The 16,963-nt window shown below is 47.4% G+C and overlaps 1 protein-coding gene across 1 annotated transcript in view; it reads left to right on the forward strand.

Moving 5' to 3' along the window:
* The window catches only part of LOC142576586 (fatty acid synthase-like), a 285,463-nt gene that overhangs the window by 256,260 nt on the left and 12,240 nt on the right, over positions 1-16,963 (forward strand). The window contains exons 25-26 of the mRNA XM_075686771.1: positions 508-752; positions 6,780-7,040. Of these exons, the coding sequence (XP_075542886.1) occupies positions 508-752; positions 6,780-7,040 (506 nt within the window). The remainder of the gene's footprint in view (positions 1-507; positions 753-6,779; positions 7,041-16,963) is intronic.

The raw sequence follows: 16,963 nt of genomic DNA on the forward strand, positions 1-16,963 counted from the left end.
CAAAATACGGGAAACGTATCGGTAAGGTGTCTATAATAACATCTTAGAGAGCGAGCATGGGTATATGTGATTCGTGCCGAAATTTTATGAATATAACGGCCGATAACAGGTCGGCGGCTGTATTACCGGAATAGAAGAAAAGTGCTCGACTGTTGCAGAAAACTATTTGCAGGTTATTTAAGATTAACAAGCTTGTATCGAAGACACCAAGTCAGCAGAAGCACTGGAATGATGGAATGCCTTTTGTAATTTAGTCTGCACAAATGTATGCTTTTCCTTTCGTCTTGAGTCAAGGAGGTGGATCAGTGAACTTTGTGGACATAGATCAATCATCCACTTCGTGGTGATTATAGATATTGTAAGCGGCCTGCCTTTTGTAGTGAAGTAGAATGAGCTGCTGCTGGTGATTGTAAGAAATCAGCATATAGTTTATCGCGATTGCCTGTAGAGAAAATGATACACATGTGTTCATGGCAGTACTGTATTTTTGTTTTTGCGCTTTTGCAGACGTCGCCGACTCATCAAACTTTCCACGGCTCATGCTGTTCGAGAAAGCAGTACATGAAAACATCTTGGTTGAAATGAATGGCCTTGAAGGATCGAGCCCAGTGTTCTTTCTGCATCCGATCGAGGGTCACGTGCGTGCCTTGACAGAGCTGGCAGGCTACCTTCCTGTACGCGCTGTAGGAGTGCAGAGGACAACTGACGTACTTTTGCGGTCAATCACAGAAATGGCATCGAGTTACTTGAAGGTAAGACACTCACTAAGGATAGGGAAAATTCAGGGACGTTTCCGCACTAAATTTAAAGTAGTAAAAGTAGTATGTAAAGTAGTAAAATGTAGTGTTCAATAGTTGCTAATCCTAATTTTCACGTACCTATCACGAATAAAAACAAGTGTCGTCTGAGAGAGACATAAAATTTTGTCCTGCTATATGGCGAATAGCTGAGTGACCTCCCCTTATTGTGATGCGGCGAAGCGAGTAGAGCTGCAGCGAGAACGAGTGTGAGGTCTTGAGGAACGAAAAGCATATTCCACCACTTCTAAGGAACGGCTTTCTTACAGCCGCGCTAGTGCTGCCACTACGAAGATCAAGCTGCGAAGCTGATAACGATTTATACAGATGAGGAAGTCGTACAGTGGATGATGATATGTAGGGGTGCTGAAAAGGAAAGTCAGTCTTGTGCTGCGCTATAGGCCGTCACAGGCAAAGCGCAAGCGGCCATGCACAGTAATCACAACAGGCATTTTCCCCTATTAAGCGTGGCCCTTTTAGCTAAAACACGAATATTTAGGTATTAGGGGAGTGCAGATATTCTTATTTATTGTGGTTTTGGAAAATAGGTTGCAATTTGTGTCGACTCATAGTGAGTATTCACGAAAGAAGCCAGTAACGCCGCACGTTGCTCATGGATGTATCTTGATTCCTCTCTTCCGACATCCCATATAAATGAAATAACTAATTTAGATACGGCATCTAAATACAATATATACGCTGATGACATAAGATTGTATAGTGCTGGCAAGTGAAGTACCGTCTTAGTACGATAAAATTTTACTGAACTGTATAGAATTTATTTATTTATTTATGTACTTATTCACAGTACCCTCAGATTAAGTATACATTATAGAGGGGAGGGGTTACATAAAGGAGGTAAAAAATGATATACCGGCAAGGCACAGTATAAGTAACAATAGAAAATTATAATAGCTCACTAATTTACACAAAAAATAATGGTGGTAGCTCACCATAGAAATCTCATGATACACTTCAATATACAAGTTGGGAATGATAGGTAAATACATACATAGTTAATTTGCAAAAATAGCAGTCATACAGTAACAAGTCACGTGATATATTGAACGCAAGTTTCATTATTTACATGTAGCTAACTAAAGCATTCTAAATTGAAGAGGATTACTTATACTAACAATAGATGCTGGCAGACCGTTACATTCGTTGCATGTTTTAAGTGAAAATGATTGCGAATGTGTTGGTGTGTTAGAGCAAGGAACAAGTACCTTATGCGTATGATCTCTACGGGAGGAGATGAATGGTGCTGGATTAATCTATGCCGACCAAAGCGCAGCGCTCTGGAAGTAAATCTTATGAAATAAGCATAGGCGTGATTGTTTCCTGCGGGTTAATGGCGAAGGTAGGTTCAGAGAAGCCTTCATTTGTGTTACGCTTGCCGTACGATGGTAATTAGCTAGTATGGACCGAGCGGAGCGATTGTGGACACTTTCAAGGCATTTAATTGAGATGGCATGATGTGGATCCCATACTGATGATGCATATTCCAACTGTGGATGGACATATGTCGTGTGTAACAAATTTTTGAGTGATAATGGTGCGAGCAAGAAGTTTCTGCGAAGATATCCAAGTGTGCGATTAGCTTTGCTCGTTATAAAGTTGATATGGTACTTCCAGGATAAGTTATAGCTTATATGGACGCCCAGATATTTGTAATTTCTTACGCTCTCTAAAGGAATGTTATCAAGTAAATAGGCAGGACAAGCTTCATTAGTACGGGATATTCGCATTGATTTACATTTCTTGACGTTATGCTGCATGTGCCATTTTATAGTCCGGTTATGCAGTGTGTTTAAGTCGTCCTGATGAGATGAAATATTAGTGTCATTAGCAATTTTACGATATATTACGCAGTCATCGGCAAAAAGACAAATTTTAGACGAAATAATATCAGGTAGATCGTTAACGCAGATCAAAAACAACAGCGGCCCCAGCACAGACCCTTGTGGAACACCTGATTTGACTGATGTTAGAGTTGAATTACCTTCTTTAGCGCTTAAAAATTGCATGAGGTATGTTAGAAATGCTTTTATCCAATTAAGTACATTATTATCAATGTTTAGTGCGCTAAGTTTAGATAGCAGTAATCTGTGGTGTACATTGTCAAAAACTTTAGCGAAATCAAGAAAAATACAGTCCGTAAGAAATCCTGCGTCCAAGTTGGAATGCAAGTCGTTAGTAAAGCAATGAAGCTGGGTATCACAGGAGAATGTTTTACGAAAACCATGTTGGCTAGATGTAAAGAAGTTGTTAGATTCAATGTGATTGATTACCTGAGAAGAAATTACGTGCTCCGTTATGTTACAGGGCACTGAAGTCAAACTAATGGCCCTATAATTAGAAGGGTTATGCGTATCACCAGATTTATGAATTGGAATGATCTTAGCCGTTTTCCAATCTAAAGGCAATGTGCCGTTGTTAAGCGACTGAGAAAAAATTACCGACGATTACGTTACTTCCTAATGCGAAATTTGAGCGCAGCAAATAAGCTGTTTCACCTTTTCGATAGATTGAGGGAAAGAAATCGAGCAACACATGTATGCGCTATCACAGAATTTTTTATTATTTTTCACACGTATTCCTTTAACAAAGACTCCACTAGGTAAGCTTCTGCTTCGGCGGCACGCACCTCTGGATTCTGACGGCGACGGCGCTGGGCCTCTGCTCTGGCAGCTCGTTTAGCAGCAGCAGCAGCAGCAGCAGACGGAGGACTTCCATCGGTCGTCTCGCTCATGGCTCAGAAAGAACTGGCAGATAATTTCGCAGTGGCGAACGGCAGCGGCAATTTCGGCTCGGGCGGGGCACATATACAGATCCGCCGCCACCGATCTGGCTCTCTGATTGCCACCGCACAGGGCGAACGGCAGCGGCAATTTCGGCTCGGGCGGTGCACATATACAGATCCGCCGCCACCGATCTGGCTCTCTGATTGCCACCGCACAGGGGTTGCACTGGAGGAGGAGCGAAGAAAGGAATTAAGTTCGAGCCGGCGCTTTGACAACCGGAGACTCGCAGGAAGAGGGGGGAGGGGGGCGGCGTGTACACCCAGCGGCAAACGATGGGGGCAGTAGCGCGCGCAGCAAGCGGACAACACGATAAAGGGAGCAGGGAAGAGATAGCAGCGACTGACTGATGCCGCTGACGCCGATAGTGAGTCAACCCGAGCTGCGGAGTTGGTTTCAGGGACAACGCCGCCGATGCCGACACAAACAATATGATACCCTCGCTTTCGCAGCGCTAAGAACCAGGTCTAGCCGTGGGAAGGTGGTCACGTATTCGTCGACGTGCCGGGGCCTACGTGAAATAACCGGCGCGTCGGCAACTGAAGAGCACCCTATCCGCCACACAAGAACAGGGGGGGGACCCTTTCCTCCTCTTTCTGCATGGCGGCGACGGTGTTCTATGCAGTCACGTTATCTTGACTCTCTAGCGGCGTCAGCGGCATCCAGCGGTATCAGTCGGTCGCTGCTAGCGCTGGGGGGATGAAAGGGGGCGGAGCTGGTTACGAGGCCGACGACAACGCCGACGACGACGCGAAACCCAGGAACGGACGCCAAAGAGCTGCGCTCTAAGAGTAATTCTAAAGTCATCCAGCAATACCCACTAGTACTGTGTAAAAATTTAATGTGAATTCCATCAACACCACACGACGATTTCAAATGAAATTTATTTTTAATCGATTTAATGCCGTTACTATTAAATGCCGACTATTATTTACCGACTAGGACATTCAAAATTAGCTAAAAATTAACTATTATAGAGTCAAAGCAATTCTGTTCCGTCCACACAACAAATATTGACCCGTCTACTCATTTATCGTTTTCTCGGGGACTACAGTTCACCCACTCACAACTTAAAGTTGTCGCTCAGCGCAAGACGCGCCAGCATAATCGGAACTTATTGGAAGGTTATGGATGGTTCTATGCGTTGTCTGCTGTCAGCAAAGCTTGTGTAATCTGACTCTATGCACGACACGAATTGTGCAGTACTTTCTGGATGCCACGTAGGTGCTAGCGATTAATCTGGAAACTTCGATGACTCATGTTTAAAAGCCGACCCAACAGAGCAGGTTCTCTACGATTGCCAACGGTGTTTGCGGCTATCGTTGTGTATTGGGTGAAACTTGCTTTTTCGGGCGCAGGTTCGTCCCATAACGAGTTAGTTAAGCTATTGACACTCGTACTGCTGCGCTCTTTGGCCGTCACTATTGTGTGACAATTTGTTTGACAACATGAAAATATGTACGTCACAATATGCTACTTCCCAACTACTACGTGAATTCACAATCTGTTGATCAACACTTCTTTTTGGGCGAGTTTATTCATCTTGAAATATATGGGTACCAGCGCAAACAGATGACGACAAGATGGGAGAGACGCACACAAAAGTGCTGACTAACAACTCGTTTTATCGGCATGGATAGTACACCTTATATATGCCAGAATGAAGCAAGGGAAATGAAGGGGGAAAAGCATGTCAAGGGTGATAGCGTGCCAACAATTCAAGCGCAATACAGCCGACCAAGCGAAGGAAAACGCAAACAATTATTTTTATTTTTATTTCCAATCTGAATCCCCAATAGCTATATCCAAAAGATCAAATTCAGCATCAAAGAGAACAAGGGCTGCTAAAGCACTTGCTACCAAATTTACTGAAGTGGCATGCTTTTAAACTGATGTGCGTGGTCTTGTCACTGCTCTTACCAAGAATCGTAATGTGTTTTACTGATTTTACGCAGATTTATGTCTTATTAGGAGAACAGAGAAGTGTACTTATAAATAAATGGTCACTGCAGAAAATTCCTGTCCGACGGTGCTACAATTTTTTATGCATTCATTTTTTTTCTGGTCTTGTATTATAACGTGCTGCTTTGTTGATATTTGTCACGATATCATGCACATTTGAATGTGTCATTTCTTTCTTTGCTGCACATCTCTGATTTCTTGAAGTGCTGGATAAAATGTTGCATTTTTGCATGGTAGCGTATAGCTCAAGGTATTGTGTGGTACATTTTTGGAAATTTCTGCGTGCTGCTCTCTCCTATGGTGGCCCTGCCCCCGCTAGCTGTCCTAAATGAAAAGCTTTTTTTTTCTTTCCTGGTTACCCACAGCACTTCTTTTGTTGCTGTTTGCTGCATATAAATTAACATTTAAATTCAAACTACCGGTGGCTGTACCTCACATCACATAAAATCCCTTCTACTCAAGATAATAATTCCTTCAAATGGTCACTCAGATTTGAAAGTCATAGCATGTTGCACAATACGTTTTTCATTGGCCCTTTATTCGCAAGTTTGTTTTTTCCATGGCACGGTGTGTAACAGTGTTTTTACTGTAGCAACAATGTAACACATCTGAAAGTTACAAGTAGTCTACACCCTATTATATAGTCTAGCAGTATTGCTTGGGAGCATTTATTTCTGAGCGAGGGTATTATATGAATAAAGGATTGAAAAATAAGGATTCCTTCATAATTTTTTCTTTGAACTAACGCTTGAAATTAGCAGTAAGTGAAATAAATGAATTCTTAGAGAACGAAATTCTTCGTTCCTAATTCTAGTTCGTAGTAGCTCAGTGGGAGTACGAAATCTTACAGAAAAATATCATATCGTCGCTGTCTTTTTTACGAAGACCCCAACCTGGCTACGAGGCCAAATTTGTCATTCGCGTGAGAGTGCTCGCAAAAACTATACCTGTTAAATTCACGGCCACAGACTGCGACTAGGCAGCCAAAAGCTGCTTGTGAGAAACGAAGTCCTTCCGCAAACCACTGCGCACTGCTGCTATGTGAAGTCGTATTGAGCAAGAAGCTTAGAGCACTGACATTTCAAATATAACAGGCCCAAAACCCAGGAGCAGCAGATGAGCACCCACGCAGTGTATATTTTCCTGTCTTTGCTTTTGTATGTGTGATGATGCACTGGCTAATGTTGGAAACTTTCGGTACGCTTTATCGATCACTTAGGCAATGCTAACAGCGCAGCCCAGTGGTCCTTATCACATGGTGGGATATTCTTACGGCACGGTGCTGGCCTTTGAAGTGGCTCTGCAGCTGCAGGCTTCCGGAGCCACCGTAGGAAGCCTGACCTTCCTCGATGGTGCACCACGGTACGTGAGCGTGGTTGCGGGTTACCGACGCGACCTCCTGGATCAAGAAACTGACGAGCAAGAGACAAATGTCCTGTGTGCTTACCTCATGCAATACGTGGACGGCGACTTTTCGGAGGTTTGTATTTTTGTTTTCTTTCATCTCGTTCTTTTTCAACTAATGGTTATTTATGGTAACACGAGCGCTTGTATCCTTCAAGTGCAGGCTTACAGAATAATCGAGACAAGGAACCACCCCCTCTCCGACCTCTCTTTTGTTGAAACAAACCTGGAACCGTCAAATGGCACACAAAAGTTCTACAATCAAGTGACATCAGCAGTGGCTAAAGCGCCCTACGATATCTTATATCTAGCTAGAAAATTGAAATTGAACCTGTATTAGTACTTAGTAACTACTTAGTAAAGAGGAGGAAAACCTGGAACAGTGCATGACTACGCCTGCTTTCTAAAGTAAGCTCCAGATCCCCAGTGGTGCTTGTTGCGCATCGTTCGCAACCTGTTTTGTTGCTGCACAAGGAAAATGATCGTGACTTATTACTGCCATGATTGTTCAACCGGCTACACACAAGTGCAAATCTGCTTCGTAGGGATTCGCTCCGCTCTTCTTAGATGTCACAGCAACACTACGTGAGACTTGTTAGAAGGAAAGTACCCAAGACGCAAGGTCATGTTTGTAAGGAATGAGAAAGCAGATGAAGCTGAGTAACGCACCTGTGGCAACTAGAAGACACGTGCCTGTTTGAGATGGGTATTTTCGTTAATGGTGCAACTAATTCTCTGAATTTGCTTTCAAATACACCTGCGTATACGTGTGATTCCGACGCTGCTATTCCACTGCCTATGAGCACTCACTGCAGATCCTTTTATGAAGAGAACTGAAAACCTTCGTTGAAAGGGCAGGTGTATATTGCTCTGTTTACACACTGAAGCATTTTTGATTGAACAAGCACTTTCAGTTGAAAACATGTTTCCCCGAAGAACCGTTCCCTCATAGCTGCCCGTTCTAAAGGTCCTACTCCACCATAGTTCCACATCTCAGATTAGCGAATTTGAGCTTCCATTGCTTCGCCGTTCGTGTTTTCTGACCGCATAGAAATGTCAAAGGCAACGGCAGAACCGGAGGTGTCATAACAGAGCAAACTAGTGCGTAAGGTAACGCTGCACGTATTTCTGAAAAGATTTCACAATGCGATAATCAAGGCGTGCGTGTACTTTGATCAATGCTGCTTAACAAATTGTTATCCATATTCTAGTTGTGTCTGAAAAACACCTCGATTTAAACGAGGTCACAGTTCAAGAACTACAATACGCTGGGACACTGGGCTAGTTAGCATTGCATATTACAGTGGAAGAAGCGAAAGAAATAAGGATTGAGATATTAGGTGGGTTCTACCATGCACCCCTGTCCTGTGGTCACCGCTAATTGTGACAGAACAGGAGATGCCTCAATAAAAGGCTAGGTCAGCAGGCGTACAAAATACGGCAACAGAGTAACACGACGACCATACACTGCAAGACGTATAGGTAAACACATTTTGAAAACCACGCAGTTCCTTTAAGAAACACAATGAAGCGCTCGTGTTGCTTTTTGCCCCGTACTCGTTTCTAGCACTATTTCCACGATAAGAATGTGGTCCGGAGGAATACTAGTTTATCACACGGCACGCATCTGAATGGCTAAATAAAAAAAATAACGAAGTGCTCCCTGAACAATCCAGTAACATTTTATATTAGTGTCTATGAGTGTGTGATGCCTCTAATATGGGGCAAAGGTTCGTGTACTCAATGGTTCGGTTAGTTCTCTTAGGCGGAGCCTCCGAGAACCCAATTCAGGACAAAGCCGTTGGTTTGTACACACACATAAAGACTTTTTAATCAAACAAAAGAAAGCTTAGAATAAGTAGAAGAAAATAGAAAACAGAAAACAAACATTCATATAGGCATAATCGCGGATAGAAACACACATGGGGCTTGCATGCGGTTAACGAGTACGCAAGTCCGGGCTTGCCACGAGAGCGGGGACGCGTCACAGTCTCGACGCGGCGACGCGGCGACAAGCTAGCGAAAGGAGTGGCGCCGGTCTCACCATAGGTCGCGGTACAAGCTGATCGACCGGGCGAGCGACCTGAGCGTGCCGCCAGCTCCTCAAGGCCGGTGAGCTTCTGCGCCAGTGGGCAGGACGAGAACAGTCGGGCTACGGGCCCGAGTTCTACGCCAGCTGCCCGGCCAGAACGCCACCCCCGTCTGTCGTGCCGCCTGCTGCCCGAGGCCGGCGTTCGAGCTTCTGTGCCCGTGGGCAGGGCAAGAGCAGTCGGGTTACGGGCCCGAGCTCTACATCCAGCTGCCCGGCCAGAACGCCGCCGCCGTCGACTCCTGCCACCCAGCCGCTAGCTTTACCTCGCCTAGCCAGAGCTGGCGCGCTCATGTTGCTCGCCCGGTCGATCAGTTTGTACCGCGACCTATGGTGAGACCGGCGCCACTCCTTTCGCTAGCTTGTCGCCGCGTCGCCGCGTCAAGACTGCGACGCGTCCCCGCTCTCGTGGCAAGCCCGGACTTGCGTACTCGTTAACCGCATGCAAGCCGCATGTGTGTTTCTATCCGCGATTATGCCTATTTGAATGTTTGTTTTCTGTTTTCTATTTTCTTCTACTTATTCTAAGCTTTCTTTTGTTTGATTAAAAGTCTTTGTGTGTGTGTTCAAACCAACGGCTTTGTCCTCAATTGGGTTCTCGGAGGCTCCGCCTAAGAGAACCAACCGAACCATTGAGTACACGAACCTTTGCCCCATATTAGAGGCATCACAGAGTGTGCAACACCAAACACCCCATCTACCAAACCGCTGTTGTGGCATAGGGCGTACAAAGATTATGTCAAGCGCTGGATTGTTACTGCACTTCAGGGTTTCTAACTTCAGCCGCAAAGTGAAAATTGGAGGAGCAAGGAGAAGAATCTGAGCACACGTCGCTTGTTCCTCCTAACTTTAGCGCCACTTGATGCCTAGTGTTTTAAAATTAACCTAACTGATTCGCATCAAGAGTTACGGCAGAATCCACGTTACGATGACTGTTCAGGCTAATGTGTTTAGTACTCAAGCAATCTAGCGAGGCACTGTATTCGTGAAGTCGCGTTTCGTTAGAATCTGCAGTGTCTTTGGCCGTATGAGGCACACCGCCTGCGGTAACAGCCCTGTCTGGTATGATACTTCTTTGCCATGTTTGGCCTGGAGTATCACGACATGACGGCCACTGTGGGACGACGACACAGTGGCATCGGTGGAATGACAGAAGAAAGGGCGTCGACGCAACAACACAGACGGTATGATTGTGGCGGCATGAGGGCATCGAGATGATCAATTTGAATTGATAACAATAGCACAACAACGGAACGACAACGGCGGCATGACGACAATAAGATTGTGCCGAGTATATGTTGGCAATCACGTCACAAGGCTGGAAGTACGATGGCCCGGCCACGGTGGCATTACGACGATGACATTACAATGGCGGCATGATTCCGATTGAATGGGAACAGCTTGACTTCGCTAGAAAGGTGGCGAAGGAGTGACGTCGATGGAACGACAATGCAGCATGACAGCGAAAGCATGAAGACAATGGTACGTTGTTTCTGAAATCATGCTAATGCTAAAACGACGCCGTGACAACGACGACATGTCGGGAACGGTATCACCACGACTACATGACGACGCTAGGGTGGTGACAAGGGCACGAGGAAAGCGAGATAACGAAGTTATAATTGTGTCACGCATACGTTAACGCCTGGTACGCTTGCTTGAGCGGGTGGAATGAACACATGACCACAAGGTGCAGCACACACAACATTCATTCAATATGGACTTTTTACAACAGTAACACACGGTAACGTTCGACACTTATTGCACACGGAATGCGTCCTCCCTTGCTAAGCTTTACGCTCGCACTACCGCGTTTACTAACGTCTGTGCGGCGATCGTCTATTCGCTGTAGTAAGGGCGCTTACAGTACCGGTTCTGTTCGACGCGGCTATCGGCGTCTCCCGGTCTGTGGTTCATCGCTGTAATCTGGTCGTCGTCAGTCGTTGTTAGTATCCGGCGTCACTGATGCCCCGGCCGACGTGACGAAGGCACAGTCGCTGAGGAGCTGTCGCACTCCGCCAGAGCGCGGCTCGTGCCGGCTGGCGCTCCCGGTGCACGCCGGCCCAGCTTAGTTCTCTAGACGGGACGGTGACTGGCTGTAGCCAGCCTCCGCGCGTCTACGTTCAGCGGCGCAAACGCTGACGTGTCCTGGCAGGTAAGTCCGGGCCAGTGGTAGTTCCTGGGACGTCGGACACCTGCTCGCCGAGCCTGGTACTTGGGCGGGACGTCGATGCGTCGCCTAGCAACAGGGCCAGAACCCAGAGTGGCGATCTCCGGCCGTCTTCTCCTGGAACGTTGCGCCCGGCCACCAAGTCCTTCCCTGCGCGCGCCTCTTCTCCAAGATGGCGGCACCACACGCTCGCTTCATTCCTTCTTTCTCGTCTTCTTTCGTTATTTACGCTTGTCACTCCTGACAAATTGTAATGCTGGGACGACGACGGCATGACGGGGAAAGCACGATGACGAGGATATGACGACGATGGCATGAGAATAGTATAAGGACAATCGCAGGACGACGTGTTCATGTCGATGATTGTGTGATGATCACTTATCACGAATACTGTGTGACGGCAATGGCGTGACGACGAGAGTGAGGCGCGAGCGATATGACGAAGGAGAAGCGACTGTGATGGAACGACCAAGACAATAAAAAGACAATAAATGCCTGACGATTGCATGACGACATGACGGCGGTATCACAACGCATGCATGAAAGTAACTTTGTGACTACAACTCAATGAAGCTGGCATGACAATGGCGGTATAGTCGCTGTATGACGACAGCATGGTTATGCTAGATTGACGGGGAGGAATCACATCAATAGAACGAAGAAGGCAGTAAGGTAAACACGGCATGACTTCAGTGGGTACGACGGCCACTGTGTGATGACGATGGCGTGGCGACGACGGTACAGTATGAGAGTTATGGCGAAGTTAAAATGACGACGTTGGAACGCCCACGACACCATCAAAGCACGGAATAACTAGAAGTGCATGACGACAACTGTATTACAACGACGTGATGACGACGATGGCATGATAGCAGTATGAGGACAATGGTATGACGACGAGCGTATGACGACTATAGCGTGACGTCCAGTGTATCACAAAAACTGTATAACAACGCTAGGCAATGGCAATCTTGTGGGCATCATTAAGTAGTGTGCAATAGAAGTCGGTGGTAACTCCGTTAGACATGATACCATTAGGCTATCGCAGGAGACGAAAGATCTGAACAAGAAACGCCAGTGTATGAAAGCCTCTAACCCTACAGTTAGAATATAACTGGCAGAAATTTCGAAGTTAATCAAGAAGCGAAAGACAGCTGACATGAGGAAGTATATTATGGATAGAATTGAACATGCTCTCAGAAACGGAGGAAGCCCAAAAGCAGTGAATAAAAAACTAAGAATTGGCAAGAATCAGATGTATGCGTTAAGAGACAAAGCCGGCAATATCATTACTAATATGGATGAGATAGTTCAAGTGGCTGAGGAGTTCTATAGAGATTTATACAGTACCAGTGGCACCAACAACGATAATGGAAGAGAGAATAGTCTAGAGGAATTCGAAATCCCACAAGTAATGCCGGAAGAAGTAAAGAAAGCCTTGGGAGCTATGAAAAGGGAGAGGGCAGCTGGGGAGTATCAGGTACCAGCAGATTTCTTGAAGGATGGTGGGCAGATTAATCTAGAGAAACTGGCCACCCTGTATACGCTATGCCTCATGACCTCGAGCGAACCGGAATCTTGGAAGAACGCTCACATAATCCTAATCCATAAGAAAGGGGACGCCAAAGACTTGAAAAATTATAGACCGATTAGCTTACTGTCCGTTGCCAACAAAGTATTTACTAAGGTAATCACAAATAGAATCAGGAACACCTTAGACTTCTGTCAACCAAAGGACCAGGCAGGATTCCGGAAAGGCTACTCAACAATAGACCATATTCCCACTATCAATCATGTGATACAGAAATGTGCGGAATATAACCAACCGTTATATATAGCTTTTATTGATTACGAGAAAGCGTTTGATTCAGTCGAAGCCTCAGCAGTCATGGGGGCATTACGAAATCAGGGTGTAGACGAGCCGTACGTAAAAATACTGAAAGATATATATAGCGGCTCCACAGCCACCGCAGTCCTTCATAAAGAAAGCAACAAAATCCCAATAAAGAAAGACGTCAGGCAGTGAGATACGATCTCTCCAATGCTATTCACAGCGTGTTTACCGGAGAGTTTCAGAGACCTGGATTGGGAAGACTTGGGGATAAGAGTTAATGGAGAATACCTTAGTAACTTGCGATTCGCTGATGATATTGTCTTGATTTGTAACTCAGGGGACAAATTTCAATGCGTGCTCACTGACCGGGAGAGGCAAAGCAGGAGAGTGGGTCTAAAAATTAATCTGCAGAAAACTAAAGTAATGTTTAACAGTCTCGGAAGAGAACAGCAATTTATAATAGGTAGTGAGGCACTGGAAGTGCTAAGGGAATACCTCTACTTAGGGCAGGTAATGACCATGGTACAGTGAACTAGAATATTGACACGTGTACTTATCTTTATGGGGCGACCACGTTTCGCCGCCTAACAAATGTAATAGCACAGCACGGGACGCGCCTGCATGTATGCGAAGTTTCTGGAAAGGTATCGATGCTTCTATCCGGCGGTCTGTTGTCGCCGAACGTTGTGTTATCTTATTTGATCGCGTGACCAGAGTGGTGTAGAATTTTGTGGAAGGCACGCGGGTCCGAACGATTAGTCTGGAACATTCGACGATTGCTGTAAAAAGCGGACGCGCTTGACCCACTGATCAGATTTTCGACGATCGCCGACCGTGTTCGCCGCTATTTGTTGTGCTATAAGGGTAGCCTGTCTCGTGGGCACAGGTTCGCCCAGTAAAAGTTAGTTTTGTATTTCACAGTATTTGCTACTGTGTTCTTCAACGTCACCACCACGTGACATCTGGTGGAGGTGCTTTTCTTTCATGTACCGGACGCCCCCAACAAGCCGTGATCCAAGCCCGGACCACAAAGAGAACCCCAAATAGTCCAGGAGCAGCGAGCAAGCCGCCGTCTTCAACAGCTGCCCCCGGAGCACGGACTTCTAACTGAGAAGACCAAGAAGATTATAGCCAAAACCCCAATGGAAACTCCAGCGTCCCCCATCGTGCTGCAGCAGCCCAGGGAACCTCCGACGTTTCGCGGATCAACATTCGAGGACCCGGAAACCTGGCTCGAGACGTATGAGTGGGTCGCTGCATTTAACAGCTGGACCAGCGACGACAAACTGCGACATGTCCTTTTCGCATTGGAAGACATGCCAGGACGTGGTTCGAGAATCGAGAAGCCACCTTAACGACGTGAGACCTGTTCCGAAGCGGCTTCTTGCAAGCATTCACAAGCGTGGTGCGAAAAGAGCGAGCCCAAGCTCTACTAGAAACCAGACCGCAGCTGCCAAATGAGACAATCGCGATCTTCACGGAGGAGATGGCCCGTCTTTTCCGGCACGCCGACCCGGAAATGTCGAAGGAGAAAAAAGTCCGCTTCCTGACGAGGGGCGTCAAGAAAGAAATTTTCGCCGGACTTATTCGTAACCCGCTGAAGGCTGTGGCTGAGTTTTCTGCGGAGACATCGATGATCGAGAAAACTCTGGAGATGGGCACCCGGCAATGTAACCGCCAGGGGCTCAGGCCGCAGTACGCCATCCAAAGACTGGGTTCGGAAGACCTTCAAGAGACCATCAGGGCCATTGTGCGCGAAACACTGCGCAAGGTCCTGCCTTCGTCGCAGCCTCAAATGGCCTCGATCGTCGACATTGTGAAAGATGAGGTTCAGCGATCGCTTGGGGTTCCTGAGGGGCAACCTCAATTACCGCAGCCCCAGCCAGAAGCGATGACCTACGCCGCCATCGCACGCCGTCAAGGCCCCCCTCCGCGACCACGCCAGGGTCTGGTAACGCCGCAGTTCCGTTGTCCGCCGCCGCCGCCGCCAGCACGCCCACCCGTCGCCCAGCACAGATACCCGAGTAAGACAGACGTTTGCCGCACTCCTGACGACAACCCGCTCTGCTACCACGGCGGAGAAGCCGGCCATGTGTACCTGCGATGCCCATACCGCGACTTGGGACTGAGAGTGTTCGCCGTCAACGCACCGCGTCCACAGCTTGGGGAGCACCCACGTGACATCGCTGATTACCTAGCCGCCACTCAGTGCAACTCTCGACGACCGTCCCGTTCGCAGTCACCAGGCCGCTACCTGTCGCCGCAGCGCCGTCCATACACTGGCCCAGCCCGGGGCCGGTCAGCGAGTCCATATGCGGAAAACTAAAAGCAGCAACCGATGGAGGTGCGGTTGCTGTTTGTCGAACTGACGAAGACCCACCGCCGCCTTCGAAGACGCCGAAGAAACTACCTCGACAACATATCGACGCGCCGCCGTCGCGACGAAGTGTGAAAGCAAAGAATACGACAACGAAAGACGACCTGACGACGTCCCATACAAGCCACAGGTCAACGCGACACAGCCGTGATCCGACGCCAAGACCTAATTGTAACGCAAGGCAAAGAACCACTGACCTCGACGTGCTTCTCAACGGCCACGCAGTGACTGCCTTAGTCGACACAGGGGCCGATTACTCCGTAATGAGTGGACACATCACCGCCCAGTTAAAGGAGGTTAAGACTGCATGGGAGGGCCCCCAAATTCGAACCGCTGAAGGACACCTCATTACGCCGACTGGAATCTGCACGGCATGAATTACCATTCATGATCGGACTTACCCTGCCACCTTCGTTATCCTCCAACAGTGTTCACGAGACGTCATTCTTGGCATGGACTTTCTAAACCAACACGGCGCAGTGATCGACCTGAAGTCGAAGTCGATAACCCTGTCTGAAGATCAAGCGACTCCTCCGGAGAGCTCTCGTAGTCAGCATGCCTTAAGCGTGCTCGAAAGTCAAGTCAGCATCCCGCCTCGCTCCAGCACTGTCAATTCTGTCGGCACCGAAACACCTGCCGACGTAGAAGGCGTCATCGAGGGTGACCAACGCCTACTGCTAGACCATGAAATTTGCGTTGCAAGAGGGATCGCTCGACTCCACGGAGGGAAAACGGAAGTGATGGTAACTAACTTCAGCAAAGAGTTCAAGCACTTCAGCAAGGGCACGACAATCGCGTGCATCGAGGAAATTGTGGAAACGAGCAGTGCATTTGTCCTCTCACGTTCTGCAGCATCTACCCCGCCTACCTTATTCCCCGAACCAGACTTCGACTTCCCCATGAGCAAGCAGCAAAAGCTCAGAAGTCTTCTCCGACGATACAAGGACTGCTTTTCGACTTCATCGAAGATTCGACAAACACCAGTTGCAAAGCATCGCATAATAACCGAAGAGTGCGCTCAACCACACCGCCAGAGCCCTTACCGACTTTCAACGCGAGAACGTGAAGTTATCAGGCCACAAGTCGACGAAAATGCTCTGCCACGACGTTATGCAGCCGTCGAAAAGACCGTGGGCATCCCCTGGCATCCCCTGGTGAAGAAAAAGGACGGAACCCTACGTTTCTGCGTCGATTATCGTCGTCTGAACAAGATCACGAAGAAGGACGTATAACCCCTTACACGAATAGACGACGCATTGGATCGGCTCTGCAACGCTAAATACTTCTCTGCGATGGACCTGAAGTCTGGCTATTCGCAAATAGAAGTCGACGAAAGAGATCGCGAAAAGACCGCCTTCATAACCCCATACGACTTCTACGAGTTCAAGGTTATGCCTTTCGGACTGTGCTCGGCGCCTGCAACGTTCCAGCGCGTCGTGCACACGGTTTTAGCAGGATTCTAGTGGCATACCTGTCTCGTATACTTGGATGACGTCGTCGTCTTCGCCGGAAGTTTCGAAGATCACCTT

Source organism: Dermacentor variabilis, chromosome 3, assembly GCF_050947875.1.
Source record: "Dermacentor variabilis isolate Ectoservices chromosome 3, ASM5094787v1, whole genome shotgun sequence".
Taxonomy (NCBI): Eukaryota; Metazoa; Arthropoda; class Arachnida; order Ixodida; family Ixodidae; genus Dermacentor; species Dermacentor variabilis.